We start from the raw sequence: 25,818 nt of genomic DNA, 5'->3' as shown, positions 1-25,818 counted from the left end.
GAGATCATACAGTATTTTTCTTTGTCTGTCTGACTTTTTCTCTTAGCATGATGCCTTCATGGTCTATCCATGTTGTTGCTATTATGGGGTTTCCTCATTTATACACATCATTTATTTTAAGAAAAGTTTTGTGGAGAATATGCTGGACCAAGACCTACTTTGAAGTTATCCTTTTTAGGTCTGCTTGGCTAACAGTGAGACTTAGCCCTCAAGAATATGCCTCTGGGATCTATACATGTCTCAAATTCTGACAATCATTCTACTTAAACCCTGGGCGTTGTCATATGATTTTAAAAGAAATGGATTTCAATAACAGGAGTCAGAATAAAAAGAACTTTAATTCATTTTAAAATTAAGCAGACTATTGTATTGCAGTCTTAGTCTCATATTTTGGGATATCTTACTCTCAGATGGTAAAGTGTTTGCCTACAGTGCGGGACACCCAGGTTCAATCCCTGGGTCAGGGAGATCTCCTGGAGAAGGAAATGGCAACCCACTCCAGTATTCTTGCCTGGAAAATCGCATGGGTGGAGGAGCTTGGTAGGCTACAGTCCATGGGGTCACAGAGTCAGACATGACTGAGAGACTTCACTTTCACTTTTCTTTCACTCTCATATTTGGGATAAATTTTTTCACCATGTATTTGCTTTTTTCTGTTTGCCTAAAACAGATGAGGGAGCCTTGGTCAGAGCAGCCAAGCAGCTGAATTTTGTTTTCACTGGAAGAACGCCTGACTCAGTGATTATAGATTCAGTAAGTTATTTAATTCTCTTTTTTATCAGAGCAATGCTTATGCAAGCTTCAAAGATAAAATAATACCAAAAAGCTCATAATAAAAACAGAGGTTCCCTACTCTAGTGCTCTCCAGAAGCAACGACTTTTCTATTCTTTTAGCTGTTTCTTCAGACATTTATGCATCCTTTTTTAATGTGTTGATGAATGAAATATATTTCAATTCTTCAATTTTAGACATATCTACTGACTTTCTATTCAGTTATGTTAAATGAGGGATTATTTCTCTTGACTCACCATCCCTTTCCAGTAGTAGTATAATTATATTACAATGCTTGGTTAAACAAGTATTTGGACCCAGATGTTGTATGGGCAAAAGATTGAAACAAACATTTCATGAAAGAAGATAGACAGATGGCCAGTGCACACATGAAAACACATCATTAATCATCAGGGAAATGCAAATTAAAGTCTCAGTGAGACACTGCAACATACCCACCAAGAAAAGTAGAATTAAAAACATTATGGCAGCACCTAATGTTAATGAAACTGCAGAGCAAGGGGCTCACCTATATGTTGCTAGTAGATGTGTAAGATGGTGCAACCCCTTTGGAAAACCTTTTAGAGTTTTCCAGTTCAGGTGAACATGTACCTGATGGAGCAGTTGTGTTTATACTTGCCCAGAAGAAGTCAAAGCATATGTCTGCAGAGAGACGTTTCGTGGTATGTTCATAGCAGCTGTATTCAGAGTGGCCAAAAGCTAGAAACAAACCAAATGTCCATCACTAGGAGGATGGATCGACAAATTGTGATACACAGTGGAATAGCTGAACAATAAAAAAAGAGGAAAATGATTGATTCATTACCAGCATTGATAAGTCTCAGGAACAGGCTGAGAAAAAAGAAAAAAAAGCCAGACACAGACAGCTGCATACTCTGCATTTATATCGAGGTTGAGAGCAGGAAAAAGTGACTTATGGTCTTAGAATTCAGAGCAGTGGTTGTCTCCACATCAGGGGGGAGATTGGGAAAGGGGGCAAAGGAATTTATAGGACAGTGGAAATGTTCTGTGTCTTGATTGGGGTGGTGGTTACACCAAGTATACCTTTATCACACCATAGAATTTTCATTGAACTACATATTTTAGCTCTATGTACAGTGTTGTATATAAATTATATCTCATTAAGCATTTTTATTTAGTGTTTATGTTATTATGCCTGTATTGATATCCCTAGCAAAACATTGTTTTATTCAGTATTTTCTTTGTTTTTAATTTTGTGTTTTCAGATACAAAATTATCTCCTGAAAATAATTTTTTTCTTTAATTCTTAAAAATAAATCTCTTATGTTTTTTCCAAGTGCAGCATTTTCTTTCTATCTATTACTAATTGTTCCAATTGTTTCATAACTTCTTAGTGCACTTTTATCAGTACAGTTACACCAGATAATCTGGCCAGTGGGCAGTCGCAGTCTTTCCCTTGAGACGTTCGTCCTGAAACACCCGCCGCCCCACCCCGCCCCTGTTCTCCGTACTCTGGGCCAGTTTTGTTCAGAGGTCAGCTTCTGTGGCACTTGGAATGCCTTTTGATTGTCTCCTGTTTGGGGCTTGCTATTTCCTGTAAGTCAAAACTTCTTTCTTAGAACCTGACATTGATAGAACATATTTTCTGTCCATTTCAGAAAAGGTGTCACAGAAGCAGAAGTCACAGTAGTGAGAGCCCTCAGCACGCCCAGCTCCTGACTCAGGGCTCCACGCTGCCCTGGTGCACAGCTCAGTCTCGCTCGTGGTTCTCAAGAGGAAGCGCTTTCCTGTCTCCCTGGGGACTTTCCTTAACTCTCTCCTGTGTTAGATCTTCTGTTTCCTGAGTCCCGTGTCTTCCTTGTTCTTGGCCTATGCTTGTTTTCATGGAGAACTTTCTTTATTGGCTTCTTGAGAAAAGGCGCATGGGAAATTACTTGTTGTTTAGCCCTTTTAAGCATAAACATTTTTATCTGACCTTTATACTTAATTGGTGGCCCTGCTGAATAGAGAATTCCAGGGTGGGAATCAGTTTCCTGAGAAATTTTTATTGCCTGGCTTCCTGTATGCCTAATTGAGAAGTCAGAAGCCACTGGGACTCTAGTTTTTGTGACTTGCCCACGGCCTCCCTCAAGAAGTTTGTGAGATCTCCTTTATCCCAAGAATTCTGAAATTTCACAACCATATACCACAGTGAGAATATTTTAACTCACTGTACTGAGCACTGAGTGGACACTTTTCCATTTGGAAATCTACATCCTTCCATTCTGGAAATTTTTCTTGAATGAGTCTGTTCATTTTTCTTCTGCTTTTTTCTCTGCTCTCTCTTTTTAGAATTCCTGAGCACATCTTTTAACTTTTCTGTCCTGCTTTTTGTGTTCTTGCCTTCTTATTCTACTTTTTGGAAGTTTTCCTCTTTTCTCTTCTTAGACTTCAATTGATTTTCTTTTTGTTTCTGATATTACATGTTTTAGCTTCCAGAAGCTTTTATTGTTTTCTCAATATTTCTTTTTTTAATAGTATCCTGTTTTTCCTTCATAGGTGTACTTATGTTACTTCTCTGAAAGGAAAAATGATAGTTTTCTTTTTTATGTTTTCTTTTTTAAAAAAGTTATAGAGAGTTTAAATAAGCATATCATTTTATTGGAACATAAAATAGTATTAAGCTGTCATTATAGTTGTTTTGATTATTGCACTGGGAGAAGCATACTTCACCAAAAATTAAACATCAACTTTCATATATTCTTTTCTGGAGTTTCTCATTCTCTACTTAGGAGAAAAGAGCATTTAATTACTGCACCGCTTGCATATGGGATGCGTAATAGGCTATGCACGATCTTTGATGAGAGCTGCAATATGCAGAGAAATAAGGCCAGTCTCCTCCTGTGCCACCAAAGAGAGCACAGTACGTGAATGTTACTCACAGAAGCATAACCATTGTTACAGGCAGCTTTTCGTCTCAGACATTGTCTTTGTTTTTCCATGGGTCCCATTAACAAGCATTTACTGGTGGATCTAGCAATATTTCCAAGGGTGTAAAACACTGCAGAAGGTTTTATGCCTCCAGGAATCCACACCCATCCAGTTCCAATGATACAACAGAAAATGCCCCACAAGAAAGCATATGACAGACCACCTCATCCTGGTGTGGAAATGGAGTGAAGAGGCTTCCGGGACCTGTCGACCAGCCCTTTGTGCCTGTCAGGAAGCCCAGGCCGACACCAGTGTTTTCTTTTGGAATTCTCTTTCTTCCAAATTGCTCTTATCTGTTTTGGGTATCTGTGATCCATGATAATAGCTGTCCTTGGATATCTGTTCATCTTTGGTTTTCTTATGGTTAAGAGTAAAGAATTTGCAACCTGATATGGCAGTTCTAAGAGGGTATTTGTCAACATTGGGCTTCACTGTGCAGTGGTCTGATGGGATTCGTTTGGGAAATCATGGTTGTCTGTACCTTTAGGACTCAACATGGGCTTATAGATTCCTGAGAGAACAGTCTTCCACCCTTCTGCCAGGAAAGATCTGGTTGCCAGAATGTAGGGGGCCAAGTGGGTTGTGGGTATTGGGGCCTAGGCTTTAGTACAAATACAATAATACTGTATCTTCAAGTGTGCCAACTTCTAGAAAAAAGAAACTTTATAGAGCAGAGCCTCTGGTCTTCCGCCAGTATGCAGGAAGAGCCAGTACCCAGAACAGCAGCTCTTTCCCTAGTCATCCCATTTAGGGCACTCCTTTACCTTCCAGTTCTAGAACTACCTGTTATTCCTCTTCCCTAGGCCTTTTAGGGATTATTCAATACTGGTCAGGCTGGTTCTCACCTTTTCCCCATTACCACTGTGTATATAATAGCATTTGCTACTTCTTGCATCTGCTAAGCAAGCATATCTCACTTATCTGTTTTCTAGCTTCCAAATTTTTAATGCCATTTTCTCTTTTCATATTTTCCTGCCATTGTAAGTTTCTTTCTAATTTTTTTTTTTTTGTAGTTTTGATGGGGCTTTGGGAATGATGAATAGTAATTGCGTTTGTTCAATCTTCCATCTTAACCTGAAAAGTTAATTAATTCAATTAAGGGTGATGTATTTTAGAAAGGACAATTAGTGGTGACATTTTTTACATTAAAACTTCATGACTGGAGTTTATTTCCAAGGAGCCAAAGCTACTTCTTACTGTATATAATCATATTTTCCTTTTCTTCATAGCTGGGGCAGGAAGAAAGATATGAATTGCTCAATGTCTTGGAGTTTACCAGGTAAAACATCTGCTCTGTGGTTTGTGTGCATGTCATACATTTCCCTCCATTTAAACTTTTTCCCTTTTAAATAAGAAGAAAGTGTGATTTATTTTATTTAAATAAATTTATTTAGACCCAATATTAAGTTAAAATATTCAATACAATTTTTAATTGTCATTTGTAAGAAAATCATAAACTGTTCTCTTCAGAGACTTGTAAGGCATGTCTTCTGGAGGCAGTGTAATAATATTTCTGAACATAACAATCTGCATCACAACTGTAGGGTTCAAGCCCGGGTAGTGATCAGAAAACATTATACTTAGGGGCACCAAGATTTATGTAGAATTAAAATGAATCAGAGTCAGGAACTTGCCATTGTAATTATGTGCTCATTATAACATCTAATTGTCATAGGGATTTCAGAAACTCATATTCATCTCTTTGTTAGGTATAAAACTAGTTTCCATATAGTAGGAATAGAAACAGAAGGGATGGTCCACAGTGGATAAATGTGCAGCTGTTCATGGCCAAATGAATAGGAATTTCTTGTTGGAAGCTTCCATCTAAGTGATTGCAAAAATCCTGCATCTGGAGTGACGTTCATATTGGAGACTCGAGGAATGGGGAGACTATAAGAGAATGCTCATAGTCCTGTGAGGAGATGGGAGCAGGGTCATTAGAGAAATGTAGGTGATGAGGCAGTGTGGAGCACTCTGTGACCCTGGGACCAGGTATTTACTAACCTGTGACAGGGCGGCTTTTCTCCAGCAGTGTCCACTTACTCTGCTGGACCACAGAAGGCATTCCTGTTCACCCGTGATTTGGGAGTTTTGTCAGGAAAAGAAAAGAGCAAGGAAGTTGATGAACCAGGGACCAGGCCATCGAAGCTGGATTAGGAGAGACATGAATTAGGAAGGGCTGAGGTAGACTACAGAGACGTTACAAAGGGGGCCCAATCCTAGAGCACAGGGATGAGCAGAGACACTAGTGCAGCGGAAATAAAAGATGGAGAAAGAGAGGACTAAACAGTCCAAGACATTTCTAAAGGCAACTACACTATATCTAACTACTGTATTGGATTCATCTCAGTTTTTTAGCTGCAGAACGTTATAAGGTAACATGAATAGGCACTGACACTAGAGAAGTCTTTTTTACCCCTTATTTCTGGAGAGAATGCTTATGCATACTTGATTCCAAGTGAGGCTTATCCTGTGCAATGCCATACGTGCTTATTCTGTTCCTTGTTAACTTGTAGTCTCTTTGCTAATCCGTTGAAAGATGTGTATGTTTGACTAAGAACTTTTATCAGTCTGTATCGCCAACACAATGTTGTTTGTGCTCATTAACTAGAGTTTGTAATATGAATTAGGTTTTTAAAATGATGCCAGTGGTTTGCTAGTAATTCAAAAATGATAGTTGTGAAGGCTTAAGTTTTTAAAGTGCTAGTATATGCCTTTTTATTGGGTGTATACTTAAGATTGATTATCATTTCTCTTTTTAATAATTCATCATAAAAGGTTCTGGCTTAAATATTTTCTAAATCTGAAAACATTGAACCAGAACTCTTCTCTCTCTGCCCTGGTGGGTATTAACTCTTGCAGGTTTCTTGGGAGCTACTTGGTAAATTATTCCTTTAGGGCAGCAAATGGTACCCACATATCTTAAAAAACATAATGTGACTTTCAAAGGCACTCAGCTACACACTCAGGCAATGGTTTGTGTATGTGGAGGGATCAGCCTCATAACTTGGTCAAATTTATTTTTTCAGTGTGAGCATTAAAATATGTGAGACATGACAAACATATAGATGCATCTTCTCACTATGGTGACGCATTGTGGAAAACCTTTCTTTCAGCGCTAGAAAAAGAATGTCAGTGATCGTTCGCACTCCGTCCGGGAAGTTACGACTTTACTGCAAAGGAGCTGTAAGTTTGTATTTTTGTCTTTTATGATTTTGATTTATGATGGTTTATAATGTATATGTTAAACATTCTGCTATGGAAATGTAACACAGATGTTTAGCCTGAAGTTGCTGACATCCACTTTTGGAGGTGTTTTATAGTAATAGTGTTCAGCCTCTTCTGGTGAAATTCAGAATTCCTTCTGGGTAACTTGGGTGCTTTGAAAAAGTTTGGCTGAGGTTATTTATATAATTCAGTTTTTTGAGGTTTATATATTATAAATATTTTAGAAGACAATAATATAGAAAATATTTTAAAATTAAATTAGAAATGTAGCAACCTATACCAATTTGAATCTGATTTTTTAAAGGCCATAGAAATGGGGGGGAATGGATTGCAGTTATTGCTGTAATTTCATCATGTGGTGATTACCATTTGTACTGTGTTTGCATTGTTTTAATTATAACAGCATTTCTAACTATTGGTTGGCTTTTGTATTTGGCAGGTTTTATTGACAGGACAGTAATTTGTCATTCTAACTGAATTTCCCTAGTTAAAATATGTTTACGCTCATGGAAAAATAAGAAGTCTGCTCTCCAGGGCCTTTTTTTATTCTTGAAATTAGTTAATATTTCCCTTCAGATTTATCCTTTCAGTCTACATAGTGTATACTTGGAGCAATCAGGTAACTTACGAACTTAGAACTTTCCAATTTTGAATATAGTCAACAGTCTTGCTTTCTTACATGGAACTTGAAAGATGAACTTGTTTAGAAGCCCAAGCTTATTATTTAAATTCCTGTTGAGAATGTTTTTCAGTACCTTGGTTTTAATGCTTCAGAACATAATGTTTTAATGCCTTGGTTTTAAAAGATTGGAAGAGAATAATTTCATGACGTCTCATGAATTTAGTTTTAGAGTTTCTTTGGTTATTGAACAAGCACGTAAACAACTGTAGGGTTAACTCACTCCAGGTGAAATCATTTGGATAAACTGTTCTGAGGATGTTAGAGCTCAACATGATAAAAAATTACAGTTATTTTTAATCAAAAAGAAATTTGAGGGAGGGGAGAATGGGTTACATGTAAGATAAATTAGAAATCATAAATACATTTAGGGGAAAATATCAACCAATGAAATAAGCTCTAGCAGCCTGTCCATCAGGTTGCAAAGAGTCAGACATGGCTGAGAGACTAATACGTTATAGTCCACGCAGAAGGCCGCATTCTGCCCCCTGCTTTCCTTGATACTGCAGAGAAGGTAGAAAATTCCCCTAGTCTGACCGTCAGTTTCTTCCACTAGAATGCTTAATTACCTTGAGAGTTTAATCTCCCTAGCCTTATTTATTACTCATCACTTTTGTTTTCATGATTTTAATTTTTTAGTATTTTCTTAGTGTTTAAATGGCCTATTTTAATTTCACTGAAAATTTCACTAACCTCTGGGAAAAAATAGAGTTTGTAAGTTACACAGAACTCTCATTCTCAGAAAGGACCCATGAGGGGAAATTATCATTTCCTTTTGCTTTGCCCGCTTCCCATTTCACCACTGAGAAATGAAAAGAAATTCATAATTGGAGCCTGGAATATTGCATCTGTTCTGAGGTCACTAAGCTCTGTTTCTCTCAAGGGTTCTAAATCATACCTCACTAGTCTGCTTCCAACTCAGCCCTGAGACTCGAGACCCCAAAATGGGTAATACCACTGAGAAAGTAATTGCAGGTAAATGATTTATTTTTTCCTGGTCTAATAAAACCATGAAGGCCAAATACTAAAATTCTTAAAACATTAAACCCAAGCTAAAGAATAACTAAAGGAACAATAGGCCATTTATAACGGGGCAAAAATTAGAGACATGCAGTGATGCCTCAAGTTAAAGCTGAAAGGGACTTTAAAGATAATCCAGTAATTTAATTTTACAGACCAAGTAAACTGACTTTTAAAGCTAAAGTGACACAATCAGAAATATTCGGCTGTAAGGCATTGCTTAGTTTGTCCAATGTCCTCCCTGCCATAGCCACCAGCTTGCTCCATGCATTTAACATGTGTTTCTCAGAGTCTGTTCCTTTGTGGACACCAACCCCATTAGATGCCCTAAGTCCTAAAAGGTTCAGTAGTTAGGTCTGGGCATCTATCAGCCCACTCCCTTGGAGCCACTGTGTGCATTAGCGTTTTGAAGGCTCTGAGGCGCTGCAGCAGGACGTGCTCTTTAGCTTTGTTCTGACATTTCCCATGCTGTTTGAATTCCGGACCATTCTTCCTCAAAGCATGGATGAACGCTGAAGCATTCTGCAAAATCTTTGGGGGGCAGTGAGGGGAGATCTAACAGCACATGACAGGTAAGTGAAGTATTGATAGAATATGAGATTTTGAACATTGGAGTAACTGGATTTACTCAAGGAAAAGATGAAAATATAGGACTAGACCATCTTTCTTAGTGCCACAGGAAAGCAGTATTATTAAGGAAAAATATTTTGTGCTTCAACACTGATGCTAAATTGATTTTTTAAATAAATTTATTTATGTTAATTGGAGGCTAATTGCTTTACAATATTGCATTGGTTTTGCCATGCATTGACATGAATCCAGCGGGTGCACACGTGTTCCCCATCCTGAACCCCCCTCCCACCTCCCTTCCTGTACCATCCATCTGGGTCATCCCAGTGCACCAGCCCCAAGCACCTTGTTTCATGAATCAAACCGGGACTGGCGACTCATTTCACATATGATAATATACATGTTTCAATGCCATTCTCCCCAACCATCCCACCCTCACCCTCTCCCACAGAATCCAAAAGACTGTTCTATACATCTGTGTCTCTTTTGCTGTCTCTCATATAGGGTTATTGTTACCATCTTTCTAAATTCCATATATATGCCTTAGTATACTGTATTGGTGTTTTTCTTTCTGGCTTCTCTCTGTATAATAAGCTCCAGTTTCATCCACCTCATTAGAACTGATTCAAATGTATTCTTTTTAATGGCTAAGTAATACTCCATTGTGTATATGTACCGCAGCTTTCTTATCCATTCATCTGCTGATGAACATCTAGATTGTTTCCACGTCCTGGCTATTATAAACAGTACTGCGATGAACATCAGGGTGCACATATCTCTTTCAGTTCTGGTTTCCTCAGTGTGTATGCCCAACAGTGGGATTGCTGGGTCATATGGCAGTTCTATTTCCAGTTTTTTAAGGAATCTCCACACTGTTCTCCATAGTGGCTATACTAGTTTGCATTCCCACCAACAGTGTAAGAGAGTTCCCTTTTCTCCACACCCTCTCCAGCAGCTAAACTGATTTTTTAAATACTCATTCGCTGCTAATAATGTTGCCAACATCAACTTTAGTCAATTCAGAATGCTTAGTTTAAGTGTATCATACCTTCTGTTTGTTTTCCAGGACACTGTAATTTATGACCGACTGGCAGAAACTTCAAAATACAAAGAAATTACCCTAAAACATTTGGAGCAGTTTGCTACAGAAGGTGAGTGTAATACAATAGTAAACATGACTCAAATAAAATGAAATCATATATTACTACTATCATATAGGATTATTCTTATTATTTTACTTGGAGATTCATAATGTAAGATAACAATAAATGTTGATCATTTAGATCTTACTATATGGTGTCCCTAGCTGTTATTTTTATTTTGCTCTCCTGTATTTATTAACATTTTGAAAGACTTTGTCCGCACATTTAAGGAGATGTAGAGCTTATAAATCTGTTTGCTTTTTAGAATGGATACCATTTACAGTTTAAATACTTTACATCTCCAGCAATGTAGAAGGAAAGAAACAAGAGTTAAAGAACTGGATAGTCTAATCTGAGTAAGAAAGAGGAGAAGAAATCAATAAACCTCTATAACTACTGAAATAGTTCTTCAATTTAGCATTAACTCAGGACTTTTTATTAAGCCCATGCCTCATGGCAGGCTCTATGTGAGGCCTGAGAATCCATGGTAAACATAATAGTCCTGACGCTGTATTTGTACCTAAATGTAGTCTAGGGAGATGAAAGGAAATGAGAGTTGTTGAGCATCAGGGTCAGTTACTACAGGAATTTGTAGAATCTTATCTCTAAACTTAACAAAAGTCACCAGTACTGGATCTGCATTTCCCATCTAAGTTTTCACTCTGGTCTGCTTCTGCCGGAACTGTGGCTGGTGGCACCAAGCCTGACCTCTGAGCCAAACCTTTTCCTCTTAATCCAAGCAGCAAAATGATAGGAATGTTCTTTTAAAGCACTAGGCTTTGAAAAGCGAGGACATAATGAACCTTCTACCATTTCTCCTCCAAAAATGGAAGCGCCTGGAGACCCACACATCTGTTGAGTTCAGATTCCATGGGGTACAACTTCCTAGGGGACGGCGGGTACAGCGTAAGCTAGCACAGATTGCAGGTTCCTTTATTGAGGAAGGAGCAGGTTGGAGGAGCATCTTCCTTTTCTTTCGTTCTGATGTTAAGGATATTCTAGCTCCCAGACCAGTTCCAGCTGGCTTGGCCTCCACCGCCACCCCTTTCTCTCTGGCCCTGGGTAAGCAGCACTCGTGAACCATGGCTACCCCAGACTAAGTCTCCAGCTGGCGGGCTTCCCCCATAGCTCAGTCGGTAAAGAATCTGCCTGCAATGCGGGAGACTTGGGTTCAGTTCCTTGTCGGGAAGATCCCCTTGAGAAGGAAATGGCAACCCACTCCAGTATTCTTGCCTGGAGAATCCCATGGACAGAGGAGCCTGGTGGGCTACCGTCCATGGGGTCGCAAAGAGTCAGACACAACTGAGTGACTTTCACTTTGACTTTCAAGTCCCCAGCCAAGTGTCAAGAAGAGAAACGCACATCCCTAATATGGCCCAAAGAGTTAAGTTCTACTTGCCGTGGTGTGGCAGCGACAGTGTACTCCTTTCTTGGAGTCTTCTGGGCATTTTATGTCCTGTGTCCTCTGCTTCTTTTTCTGATGTGGTCCTGGCCGTATTTGATTTGACTTGATCACTAACACCTAATTATTCTGAGAGCTAAACGGCCTTGAGTGAGAACGTTGTCTTCTTGGTAACTTAGTTAACTGCTTTTATCATGGCTGGCAAATCTTCTGTTCTTCGTTTTTCTAGTCTGTAAACTTTTTTCTGGCTCAGGGTCACCTCCAAATGAGTTAGAAAACTGACAGGCTCTGAGTATAGGAAGCAGGTCACTTCAGACATCAGCTGCGATTGTTTGCCCAGGTGTTGCTGATGGGTATTCTTTTTTTGGTCACTGTCCCTCAATTTTTTAGACTCCTTCTACTACAAATCCACTGTAATAAATACAGTTGGAGGAAGGTGGCTCTCCCAGCACACCCCATTGGGGTCCCTCTATTCCTTCCTTCATAAGCATCTGTGAAGCCAGCATTAATGAGCCGACCACTGTGCTCAGTGCTGGAGTTACAGGTGTGAAGAACTCTAGGACCCTGGAACTCCAGAAGCTTCAAGCTTATGTAGGAGATCACAGAAAAAACACCAAACATTGTCCTTCACACCACAGAAGTGTTGGGGTCTGGGTGAGAGGAGAAGGCTTCAAAGAGATGATTTTCAGAACTGAGTCTTAAAGTAGATGCAAGGCAGGCAGTGGAGGGGGATGGGGGAGGGTGGAATGGAGGAGGAAAAAAAAAGATCAATTTGTGCAAAGACCCTACCATGGGAAGTGGACGGCAGAGAGTGAGGTTGAAGGCAACTGATATGTGGTGACTGAGCCAGAGTTTAGGGTTTGAACTTCATCCTGGAGAATGATTAATAGACTTCAAGCAAAGGAATAACCTTAACAGTTTAGGATTTTAGAAAAGTTACTCGAGGCATGAAGGGGGGATTGAAAGAGCTGGGGGATTAAAAGCCAGGTGCTGGTGGAAAGGCCAGAGGACTATTGTTGATACACAGTTGGCACTAAGGTTCCATCAAACTCGAGTCAGACTTCAGCATCCTGAATCAGTGTTTTTGAAGTGAGAGTTTGTTCAAAACAAATGCAAGTGTCAGATTTCTGAACAAAATCTTATCTGATGTTGCGGGGGGCATGCTCCCTTTTTTCAGGGTTAAGAACCTTGTGTTTTGCCGTGGCTGAGATTTCAGAGAGCGACTTTCAGGAGTGGCGAGCCGTCTATCAGCGTGCATCCACATCTGTGCAGAACAGGCTGCTCAAACTCGAAGAGAGCTACGAGTTAATCGAAAAGGTACAACCCTTCTTGTGAGGAAAGTTTGATTTCCAGAAAACTCCAGCCTTGTTTCAGGGGGCCAGTAAAATAAAAATCAAAGTGTCTTGCCACACCACTGTTGAATCTCCTCTGGTCTAAGCACTGACAACTCAGTGTTTTCCAAAAATTCTCTGGACTTATTTGGTATAGATTTTAGCTCTTTTCACAGTTTTGGATCAAATTGAGGTTGATCCAGTCTAGCAAGCTGCTTGCCAACATCTTCCATTGCACCTTCATCGCACGCCCTCTCCCCACACACAAACATGCATAAAAGCTGCATATAAGTGTGTATAGATGCAGTGGGCTTCCCTGCTGGCTCAGAGGGTAAAGAATCCACCTGCAATGCATGACACTCAGGTTCGATCCCTGTGTCAGGAAGATCCCCTGAAGGAAGACATGGCAACCCTCTCCAGTATTCTTGCCTGGAGAATCCCCATGGACAGAGGAGCTGCCGGGCTACAGTCCATGAGGTTGCAAAGTTGAGCAACTAAACACATAATATATAATATAAAATAATGTAATAAGTATACAGCTGTGTTACTCCATAACCAATAATAAAGAATGTACAGGTGAACAATCCAGTGCTTATACCTGGCCTGTCATTGTTCACTTAGATACATCCATCATTTGTACCACAACTATAAATATCCTCTCTTTACTGATAAAGAAACCAAGGCTATTCAGCCAAAAAGCCATGGATACACTGTGATTGATGCTTCATAAACAGCAAGAAAGCTTGCTTCCTGGATTCGGAACAGCAAACATTTTTATGTTGTACTGACTGTGTGCCAGGTGCTATTTGGAGCACTTGAATCTTCAACCTACTTAATTAAATACCTGCTTAATCTTCATAGCATTCCTTTGAGGTAGGTAGTGTTAATTATCGCAACTGTATAAATGGAGAAATCAAGGCACCGGAGAGGACATTCCTCGGCACATAAGAATGTAAGTCAGAATTCTTACTCTGGCTGAAGTTCAGGCTCTATAAGTTTCCATTAAATAACTTGCTACTTACATAATTCCTCCAGCTGTACTCCTGCTTGTGAGGCGTAGACTCAGGCTTTGCCTGTTAGCCACAGTTGATCTCAGCTTCAGGTGAGTCGTGGCTGACATGTTTTTTTTCTTCCTCTGTCAATGCGCTTCCTGGTCCTTCCTGTCCCGAGTGGTAGCCAGCACTATGGATGCGTCCCTGGGCTCTCCCCACAGGCCCCTCTCTCCCCACATGCCCTCTGTTCTGTGCAACCCCAGGCCTGGAATGCTCCAGCTGGAGCTGGTGTTCTCTGCTATGTGGTTACCTATGACTCTCAATACTGCCCTCCTGTCTCCTCAGTAGACTGAGATCCCTCTGGAAGCTAGTTTGTTCCTCGCCCCTCCCTTATATTTGAACTTATTTTGTATCATCCTTATTCCTCAGAAGACTTGGGATAGAATGTATGTATGAAACCTTCCAAGTTGATAAACCCCACCTCCACCACCAATTTTAGATGTGTACACCCACCAGGAGACTTGTTACCAATCCACTTACTGAATTTCTTTCTTTTCTAATATTGTATATCTGCTACGTCTTTGGAATATCATGTAGTGAAATAAAATAATATTTTATATATGAGACCATGACCATAATCTCTTTCATTGTTTCCAAAGTCACAAATTGTTTAAAAGCACTAATAGTATTACTGATTTTTAATCTTGGCTTTTCTTACTCTTTGAGAGGGTTTCCCTGGTGGCTCAGACAGCAAAGAGTCTGCCTGCAATGCAGGAGACTGGGGTTCTATCCCCGGGTTGGGAAGATTCCCAGGAGAAGGGAATGACAACCCACTCCAGTATTCTTGCCAGGAGAATTCTATGGACAGAGCCGCCTGGCCAGCCGGGTACAGTCCATTAGGTCACACAACTGAGTGACTCACACACACATAATCTTTTGAGAAATTAATAAAATTACTCTGCTTGGAGATGATTCTTTTCCTTCTGTCTCCTTTCATACACAGCCTGAATATAATTTAGACTTTTCTCACGTGGAATGATAGAATTAATATATAACAACTAACAATAAATATATTTGAAGTGGATTCTAACCATTAAATTTTGTTTCTACTTGAAACACTCTGGAGCAAATTCTGGAGTTGAATGTTTAATGTGAATAATGTTTTTACTGAGAATGTCCTAGAATTTATAGGTTGAATTTTATAGATTTAACAGTTGTGTGTGTGTTTAATATCTGTTACTAAATTTTGACTTCCCTCTTTTAACTAAAACAGATATTCAACCTTTCTTCCAGCAGATGGCGATCGTGAGTCACATTGAAATTTAAGCTGCCTGGGGAAATCCATTACATATATTTACATATTTTTAGTTTACAGATACAGAAGTCTCTCTTAATACCTCTTACCTAAAATAAATGAAAAGAAAATTTATATCTAATTCCTTTTTTACTTTGTGATAAGTCATGCTCTCTTAATTTTTATTGAAAAATCAGAAAGATAGAGATTGGTTCAGCCAGCTTGTTTTGAATAAGGACTATATCCCCTGAATCTATAGTTTCTTTCAGTAATTAACTTAATTAACTTTCATTAGGTGATTGATAAATGCTAGATATCAGGGACGCCCAACCAAATAAGGAACACTCTGAGTGTCATGGTCTGAACTAATTCCTCCAGGAAATCCAGGAGTGACCCACAAGCTTTCAGGAAGGTAGTAGTTTTTTAAATCAGCCTCAAAAGATTATTTTATCCACTGAAGATGAGCAGAAGTCTTTTAGAAGAAAATGAATAGGAACAAGAACACAGAGGGGTCCCTGCAAGTAAAAGCTTTTCTGAAAAAAATGACTTTCCCAACCCTAATCATTTGGGAACTGTAGGTAGTCAGGGTGCTAGCATGTCTCCCTTTTGAGCTTCCATTCTTTATTAAAATCAGCTGGGGTTAGTATTCAGTGGAAGCTGTGGGGAGCTGCTGTCACACGTGGTAATGAGGCAGGTTCCAACATATCAGAGCAGATTGTGCTGCTGTGTCACTAACTATAAATTTAGCTGTCAGTCCTGAAAGTGAAAGTGTTCATTGCTCAGTTGTGCCTGAATGTTTGTGACCTCATGGACCGCAGCCCACCAGGCTTCTCTGTCCTTGGAATGCTCCAGGCAAGAATACTAGGGTGGGTAGCCATTTCCTTCTCCACGGGGATCTTCTGATCCAGGGATCGAACCTGGGTCTCCTGCATTGCCAGTAGATTCTTTACCTTCTGAGCCACCAGGGAAGCCCTAGTTTCATCCATCTGGGCTTCTTCTTTGGCTACTTTAAATGAGACTTGTTTATTATGTAATCTGTTTTTCTTGTGATTAGGATCTATTTTTTTATATCGACCATAATATTGGACTTTAGCATGTAAGCTAGTGACTTTCAAATTATTTTCAAGTCTCTCTTTTTTTAAAGAGTAGAACCTCTTTCCCAAAGTAAATAGTGCCTGAATATACTTACATATTTTTAATACATAGAATATATAAAAGCAGAGCTGTGCTGGTTAACAAGTGGAGGAGTGGGGAGAAGCCCCTCACAGGCTCGCCCCTGACAACCCTACCTTGCCCTCATCATGGTCCATGAGGGGCTTTTCAGGACTTTGAGACTGTGGAGCACAGTTTGGAAACCAGATGATAGTCCTCTTGTCTGAAATTTTTTTAGGAAACATGCTTCTCAAAATTGGTATAGATACTTTCTCTCACTTTTCAACAAAAGATCAGGTCATCCTGTGGTCAGACATATGACATTGCTGGACATATTTGAAATAGTGATGACCAATTAATGGTATTATGGCATTATATTAAAGACATTCAAAATACAAAAGATTTGTAGAGCTCTTCCTGAAAACAAGAATGTATTTTAATGTTACAAAATAAATGACAATTTTATAATATCTTTAAGGTTACATCCTGCTTTCTATGTTATCCCTCCAGTGTTTGTCCAAACAAGTAATTCCATTTTCAAATTTTAGTTAAAGCCTTTTTTCCCTTGGGGGCTTTGACTCCTAGCATAATCTGAAAAAATATGTCCAAATAGGCCAAGAGCCTCCCAGGAGATAATGCCATCTGTCCTGTGGCAGTGCTTTGTGACATTTCTCCCCAGCGCATGTGAGCTCTGGAAGGTCCCCCTTCACCTCCAGGGTACAGTAAAGGAGAGAGAATGTGGGAGGCTGGACAAAATGCTCCTGATGGACTTTTCCCTAGTGACAGTCATAGTTAGAGGATTTAGGACTTTTACATCCATCTGTATAATGTCGTCAACATCTCTGCTACACGGTTGGATAGTTTGGACTCCAGCACTTTCATTCAGATGTTAGACTTTTCAGGATTAAAAAGAGATCATTTCTAATGCTACGAGTTGTTTCAAGATGTTCCTGAAACATTTTTTTCTATTACTAACTAAAGGTCAAGAAGGTGACATTTATTACCGGGAAACCCAAGACATTCAGGAATAAGAAGGCTCACATAGTTAAAATGCAGAAGGGATTATGAGAATCACATCATATACTTGAGCTGTCTTGACCCAGTTTGAGGATAATTGTAGCATCACTTGGGTTTTGTGGACAGGAAACACCTTCCTCTCTGGTTATCACCACTTGAGAAAATTTACAGTTGTTTCATTTTTCAGACAACACGCTTGACCTGCTTTACCTTCTTTAGCCTCTTTCTTTTGAAGAGCAGTGTATTTGGATTTATAATTTAGATTATGAAACCACTTATAGTGTTGGTCTGTGTCTTTAAATATTAGATTATTTTTTAAGTTAAGAATTTATTTATTTGTATTTTGTCATGGAGAAATTGCAAATAAACAACAGGATAATTAGCAAGCCTTATGCTTCCTTAGCAATGGTTTCTCTGAAATGTCTCACCTTCCTGATTGATCTGCTGCTTCACATGTATTTCTAAGACAAAATTTATTTGCCTCATACTCAGTGTGCTGATGAGTTCCTTTGAAAACTAGTAGTACAGAGGGGTCTGATCTTACTTATGGGGAATATTTTATAATTAAACCGTTGTTTGAAACATGAAGGTATTCCTTCATGGTAAATAGAGTTTTTGAAAAAAATTTTGTATTTATTTGCTTCAATAGAAAATGCAATTATATCTTTAGCATTATGTGAATTGCCTTGTAGTCATTTGAGATGCTTACAAAAGCAACTTATTTATCTTGAGCATTGCAGAAAATAGTGAGATATATTATATAATGCATGTCTAGATTGGGCAATGATCAAAACAGTATTTCCCTGATGATGACATTGTTCTTGTTTTCTTCTCATATTTTGAGGCATAAATTGCAAAATATGCTTCTTGAAAAATGAAAATTTATGCTATGCTTCTGCCAAAGTTTTTTTTGGGGGGGGGTTAATTATGGATCAGAGATGATCATTTTTGAACTTAATAGTAATCAGGAAACTACAGTTTTGGCAGCATTTAGCTCCCCTTTGAATCAAGCTATATTGTGTATTATATGTACAAATTTTATAATTCACAATTAATATCTATCCTCCACTAGACTGAAGCTTCATGAGAGCAGGGTTGTTTTATCTTATTTGTCTCTGTGGCTCCAAGAACTGCCCGTCTGGCTGGTATTAATCACTGAATAAATATTTGATGAATAAATGAATGAGTCAATTAAATAATTAATTCAAAGGCTAAGTTTACTTAGTGTTTGCTTAACGAAAGCCTGCCTTCTATTACCCACATAGTGTGTGCTTTCTGCACGTGGAATATGTTGATTTCAAATGTGTTGTCACTAAGGATGGGACTTTAAGAATGTGTTAGAAAAGATAGATAAGGATTTAAAAGAATCCATTCATTACAAATTTAGACTCAGTCATAAAAAAAAAAAAAACTAAACACCCTGTTTTCCAAGTTATTTAACATATAAATGTGGGAAGCACATGGTTGGAAAGATTCAACAACAAATGCCCCATGCCCCAGCGCTTGTCAGGTGCTGTTGTGGGCTCTGGGGGCATAGAAAGGGACAAGGATGGAAAAATCCTTGTCTTCGTTTCAATGCTGAGAGTGAGGTAAGTGTTGAACACTGGAAGATGTCATGGCAGACAGGACCTAGGACCCTGGGTGCTGTGACAGGCACTGAGCTAGAACAGCGAGGTAGTTAGTGACCTTTTTACTTTATTTCCTTGATTCCTCCCCCCACGTATGGTTGACGTTTCTGGGATTTTTTTTTTTTTAAGCCTGCCTTGATGTGGCGTAATATAGATCAACCATTACACTCTGGTGACTAACAGCAGTCCAGCACCCTTCCCAACGTGTGGCGGCGAGTGGTGTAGAGGATTCCTAGAGAAATATAAAGCTTAATGAAAAACAGAACTTTTCCTGAACATTTATGACTGCCAAATTCACAGTAACTTCTGTATTCGCATTGAATGCTTTTTCAGATAAAACTACCCAGTTCTATTCTTAGTAGCTGCCAATATCACTTTCATTTGTACTAAAAACTGAAAAGTACTAGATGAAAATTTACATGATGTACTGGTGATTTCGTGGTTTCAAATTCCAGTAGTTTCCTGTTTTACTGTTTGCTTAAGAACATTTGCAGTCTGTCAGCTTATCTACTAAGGGGACCTGCCAGTTTTAGAGACTTTACTAAGCTCCACGTCCCCTGCTCCTCTGCTCCTTAACTTGATTATTTAGTTCCAGGGCTTCTAACATAGGGTGTGCAAAATGAGCCACTGGGGTAAGCAAGAAAATGTTATAACCTGTGTTTCTACTTATGTTTTATCTCACCTTTTTTTTTTTTTTTTTACAATTTGTTGTTACATTTTGCAATACATATAATTTGTTAATATTAACAAAACAATTGGGTTATACAAAAAGTATAGACATCCCTAGGTCTTAAATAAGTACTCAACATTTTTTCCTACCTGACTGCTCAAATAAAAAAAAAAAAGAGAGAAAGTTGAGATAAACAGTCAGTTTTCATCCTTATACTAACTCTAGTACAGCCATCTTATTAACCTTGTCTTGCTAAGTGGGCTTCCCTCGAGGCTCAGTGGTATAGAATCTGCCTGGAATATGGAAGTGAGTTGAGTTGAAGTGAGTCACTAAGTCATGTCCAACTGTTGCAACCCCATGGACTGTAGCCCACCAGCCTCCTCTGTCCATGGAATTCTCAGGCAGGAATACTGGAGTGGGTTGCCATTTCCTTCTCCAGGGGATCTTCCCAACCCAGGGATCAAACCTGGGTCTCCCGCACTGCAGGCAGATTCTTTACTGACTGAGCTACCAGGGAAGCCCAATGCAGGAGACCAGGGTTCAATCCCTGGGTTGGGAAGATCCCCTGGAGGAGGGCATGGCAACCCACTCCAGTATTCTTGCTTGGAGAATTCCATGGACAGAGGAGCCTGGCGGGCTGCATTCCATGGGGTTGCCAAGAGTCGGGCACGACTGAGTGACTAAGCAGCAGCAGCGGCAGCATATCCAGTAGTTGGCTGAGCAGGGATTCAAATCGCAGTTCGGTCTTAATTCCAAATTGTATGTTCCTAATCCATATGTTATTCTGCTAGTGGTTTAAAAGAAAGCAAGAATGTATGTAAAACACTGGCATCTTGAAAAATAAAATGCAACCACTCATATAGTTAAGTCATCATGAAATCAGCTCTTGAAATTGGGAGACATGGTGTGTTCAGGACCCGTCCGCTTAGGAAATGATACAAGCTGTGTGTGCCCTGTGTGATGTAATATACTCTATCCTCCTCCAAGGTGAAGGTGGGGATTTGCTTGTCATGATTTTCCCTCAACTCGTCTTTTGGAGTCTTCTTACTGAAAGTACTTAGTGTTCCCTTAGATCTCTAATCCCATGCTCCTCCTTTCTGGCGATCAAACCCTTATTATGAATGCTTCGCGGTAGACTTTCCACAATGGGTTTTGCTGTCTTCTCACTCAGATAAGATGGATGTGGTGTTTTTGCTGGCTACACCCAATGGCCTCTCAAATCCTGATTCTTTTCAGCTGGGTGTGTGAATTCTGACCTTATTTGGCAAGCCCTTGGCTGTGTGAGAGTTCAAATATGATTACTGTGGTTTAAAAAGCACCAAGATAAAAACTCCTTCTTGGCCTGGGTGGCACGATTTCTCCAGAACCAGGTCAATGAGGCATGCCAATGATTTAACCCTCTTAGTCTAACCCAGCTTTAGCTGAAAGGACAGAGGTACAAGATTCTCTTCTCTTAAATGCAACCACTTTGTTGCATGCAAAGTGATTTTAAGAAGGGAAGCCCAAGAGTGAATGATGTCCAGTGGAATGCAGCATTCTTGAAGAGCCAGCATTATGGAATGCCTCTGAGAGGCCCATGGCCATCAGGGACTCTGTATTCCAGAGCTTCCATATTTTAAAGCTAACAAGTGTGATGACTGCCTTAACCTCTGAACTGGTCTTGCACCCTCCGTTCTTCCCATTCCATCCCCAGTTGGCCACCAGTGAACTTTCTGAGATATAAATCTGATCCTGTCCCTCCCCTTCTGAAATTCTTCTCCAGATGCCCTGTGCCTTTGGAATCCCCAACATAAAAAAATAACCACTTTGATTCTCATTCCCTGCCAGCTCTTCCAGGCTCATCGTTTTCCTAACTTACTATTCAGAGTTTGAGATGACTGATTCAATTTTATCATCAGAACAACCCTATTAAATTAACGTTATTTAAATCATCACATGCCTCCCTTCATTTATCGGTTCCATATTGACTAAATGGCAGCTTCTCAAACACAATATGCTTTAGCACATGTGATGTCTTCTGTTTGGAATTTCTTCATCCATCCCTCCCCACCTCTCCCTAGTGCTTGGCTAAGTCTTAATTCTTCTTTAGGATTTAAGGTCAGATGTTAACTGATGTTGGATGGGTTTTTTGAGCCACCCAGACTAAGAAAATACTTATTTCCTGTGTTTATCTTTTGTACTCACAGAAAATTTTGTGTTTACTTTTAAGATCGTATATAGCATATAGTCATGTGATTGTTTAGGGAGAGTACTGTTTTTCTCTGACGGTAATCATATATTACAGTTGAGAGGCTTTGTCTGTAGTTTGGGATTGGAAGGAGAGGAGAGAAATGGGACCAGAGGACCTAAGGCCAGGCTAAGGAAGAAGGGTTGGAGCTGATCAGTCAGAATGGAGGCCAATGCAGAGATGGGCTGCTCGCCACTATTCCACATCAAGGGTCTGCAAACTCCAGCCCAAGAACCACTTCCACCCACCACCTGTTTTTGTAAATAAAGTTTCGTTAGAACACAGCTCCACCCATGTGCTTACAAATTGTCTCTACAATGACAGAATTGAGTCATTGCAGCACAGAGTGTATGACCCTCAAACCTGAAAATATTTACCATCTGTCACGTGATAGAAGGAGTTTTGTCAGCCTTGCTGGAGATGAGCAGTTAGGTCCTCAAACCAGCAGCTTAGTTACCAGCGCACATTTCCAGGTTTCACCAGACGAACTCAGAGAAAAGCTCTGGGTATAGAGTCCGCTGATCTGTGTAATAAGCCCTTCAGGTAAAATATGAAGACCCCTGCTCTCCATTCCTACTCCTGTGGCTAAGTACTTGGGGCTTGATGACTGCCGGGCAGCAGAAGCTAGGAGAAACAGATACCATTGTAAAGCAAGGAGGGTACAGTCAGAAGACAAGGCAGGGAGCAACCCAAAGAACAGATTCTGAAGCACAAACCCCAGGAAGAAAGGGACTCTGGTTGTGTCCCACTGTCTTGCCCAGAATGGCAAGGGTGTGTAGGTGTGTGAGAGAGAGACGTTGCAGGCATGCATGGGTGAGTGGGTGTGTGAATGCAGGCATGTGTGCGTGCTTGGAAGGGAGTCCGTCCCAGAGTGTGAGTCTGGGGCATACAGGTAGAAAACAGGACTGAGGCTGAAACCCCTTCATAGAAACAGATTAGTACTAAGAACTGAGCAACAGAGACAGATATTTCAGAGTGTGACGAGTAATATAAGATTCTAACTTTCATTTAATCTCAGTCTCACTCCTCATTCCCTGCCCTGGGATGTGTATTATTCTTGGTATCTTGTTCTTACCCTCCCAGCTCAGCTGTACCCTGATTCAGTCTTGCATAGTTTACTCACCCTCCCCACTAACTGAAGGAATCAGTGTAAACACTTACCAGTATCTGATATTTCTTAGCTATGGAAATGTTCCTTCTTTCTCTGAATCACAGTCTTATTTTCTGTTGTAATAAAGGTTACCAAATGTTACTAGTATTTATCCATATTTACTCCAGTGATAACATTTATTTGTCAGTATTATTTCTTTTTATTTGTCTTCAAAGAAACTTCTGCCAAATAGCCCGTGTTATAATCTGAAGCCTAAGTTACTATGCTTTTTCTCATTTAGGAACATATCACAAACTTTTAAAAAAAAAATTCAAAATAGATCTAAACCCTGAGACAATATTTGTTAATGTGGAAAAAATCACTTTGAGGTTCTGTTATATAGTAAAATATACATGTATTGAGGACAAAATATAATTTCTAAATCTGTCATAATACATTTTACCATAGTTTTTAAGTACTCTGCATGAAGCTTTTTATTTTTACTAGGGTAGAACTTTTATATTTGTATCTTTTTTAAAAAAATTACATCAGAAACATCTAAAAGAGAAAATAAGATTGTTGAGGACTTTACTGGGTAAATAAATATTATTTCATAATTTTTCAGTGATAACTAAATCTATGTCAAATAAGTATCAACTGAAACCTTTATAACTTTTGGCACAGTTACATTTTGAAAGTAAAATTAGTGTTTTAGGCTTTTTTTTTAATTCCGTAAATGCCATGGGAATTTTATCACGTTTCAACACTTGCTGAATATGTAATTCCCATAGTGACCATTAGTGGCCATCTGTGTAAGGTAATACATGTTTGGGATGAAATTGATTACGGCCTAAACACTCTTGTGTTAAGATCAGGAAAAGCACGCAAAGTTCAAATCTTTTTTCCTAATGATCGTTATGTAGCTAAAGATATTAATTCCCAGAGACTGAACAGTCTATCACTCAAGATCTAATCTCACAACAAATGGCATCGAAGCCAAAGGAAAGGAAGCCGCAGAGCCGTCCACTAAAATTAGTAAGTGCCCTGCTCGAGGAGCTCTCAGGATATAGGGGAAATGAACAGGCTTTCAGATGCAATGTCTCATTTACAGGCAGCAAAGTAAACCACTGCAGTTTTGCTGAATATTCAGAAATGTTTCATTAGAAATTCCTGTTCTCATAGCCACCAACACACTGCACATTAGCCTGCTTATGACATTTCTCAACATGTACATTGCTGGCCCTACATCTTTGGTACTTTATTTTTGCCTGGTTTGAAAAATGTTTCCTTTCTACCTGTACAAAACCAGCTGCTTTCCTTCTTTCAAATGTGCTTTCCGTATAATCTCCTCCCCCGTGCAGTCATTTTATTTTTATTAGGCTTGTTCACAGCAGTGGATACCCATGTACTTCCTGTGCTCATTTATCCCCTTAGAGTAGAACTAGAAAATATACAAATATATTTGTTTATTTATTTCTAATTAATGTATTCACATCTTGGCTTTCATATTATCTACCCCAGGGTTTTGTAAAATATTACCCCCAAAAATTTAATTTTTCGGTTTAATTTGGGAGAATGGCATTCTAACATGTATACTATCATGTAAGAAGTGAATCGCCAGTCTTGTCTGATGCAGGATATAGCATGCTTGGGGCTGGTGCATGGGGATGACCCAGAGACATGTTATGGGGAGGGAAGTGGGAGGGGGGTTCATGTTTGGGAACGCATGTAAGAATTAAAGATTTTAAAATTTAAAAAATAAAAAACTGAAAAAAAAATAATAATAATAATTTAAATAAATCCTTTTAAATAAAACTAAAAAAATAAAAAAATAAAATAAAATTTTTGAGAGCATGTATTACTCAACTATCTTCATGGGATCCTTTAAAAATCTTATCATGCCTTCTGTAGAATATCTAACATTTGAAAACAGCTCTGTCCTGGTCTTTGCTGGGATGTGGGCCAGAATGATTTAGCTACTAATGCCCTAAGAGTAGCTGAAAGAATTGATGAAATCATTGTCTCAGCGTTGAAATTCATCAATTGTGAGGCTAGCATAGTTGATGCTGAACTGGTCTTCCTTTTCATTCTTGAACTTCTTGATGATAATTATTCATCAGGTTTTGATAGATTTCAAATCTGCTTCCCATTAAAGATAATAAAGTAATGCCATGTTTTTAAAGAAGGAAATTTGCCTTCCTGTCGTATATATTATATACTAAGAAGTCATGCATCAAGTTCATCTAATAGCTGCGTAAGTTATTTGGAGTATATTGAAGGGAAAATGGTCTAGAGTGCAACAGTACTTTAGAACATTTGGATCTGGGTGTTTTTGTTTTTGTTTTTTTTCCTTTGTCATTCACTCTCTGCAAATATATCAAACTCTGACTATCAGGGTTCTGAGGATACAATATAAGGATGAATAAGACATGGTCCATGCTTTTTCTTTCAATTTAAAACTTCACTTTCTTTATAAAAGACTCCCCAGAGCCCTTCTTCAGCATCACCTCAGTATTTGGGCTTACAGGGTCTCCCTTGAGTCAGCACTTAGTGCTCAGGCCAGCATTCTTACAAGGAATATGCCCAAGACAGGGCCCTACCCTCCCTGTTGCCAAATTGAGACATCAGCCTGCAACCAGAGCGACAGCTCCA

At 39.2% G+C, this 25,818-nt stretch overlaps 1 protein-coding gene across 4 annotated transcripts in view; it reads left to right on the top strand.

Annotated features, from left to right (window-relative positions):
- ATP8A1 (ATPase phospholipid transporting 8A1) overlaps window positions 1-25,818 on the top strand; it is a 230,379-nt gene that overhangs the window by 99,159 nt on the left and 105,402 nt on the right. For all 4 annotated transcript variants that reach the window (XM_018049411.1, XM_018049410.1, XM_018049412.1 and 1 more), the window contains 5 exons: window positions 671-753; window positions 4,954-5,003; window positions 6,841-6,910; window positions 10,288-10,372; window positions 12,943-13,082. In XM_018049411.1, the coding sequence (XP_017904900.1) occupies window positions 671-753; window positions 4,954-5,003; window positions 6,841-6,910; window positions 10,288-10,372; window positions 12,943-13,082 (428 nt within the window). The remainder of the gene's footprint in view (window positions 1-670; window positions 754-4,953; window positions 5,004-6,840; window positions 6,911-10,287; window positions 10,373-12,942; window positions 13,083-25,818) is intronic.

This window comes from Capra hircus, chromosome 6, assembly GCF_001704415.2.
Source record: "Capra hircus breed San Clemente chromosome 6, ASM170441v1, whole genome shotgun sequence".
NCBI lineage: Eukaryota > Metazoa > Chordata > Mammalia > Artiodactyla > Bovidae > Capra > Capra hircus.
The sequence above is the reverse complement of the archived record's forward strand: the minus strand, read 5'-3'. Positions and strand labels throughout refer to the sequence as shown.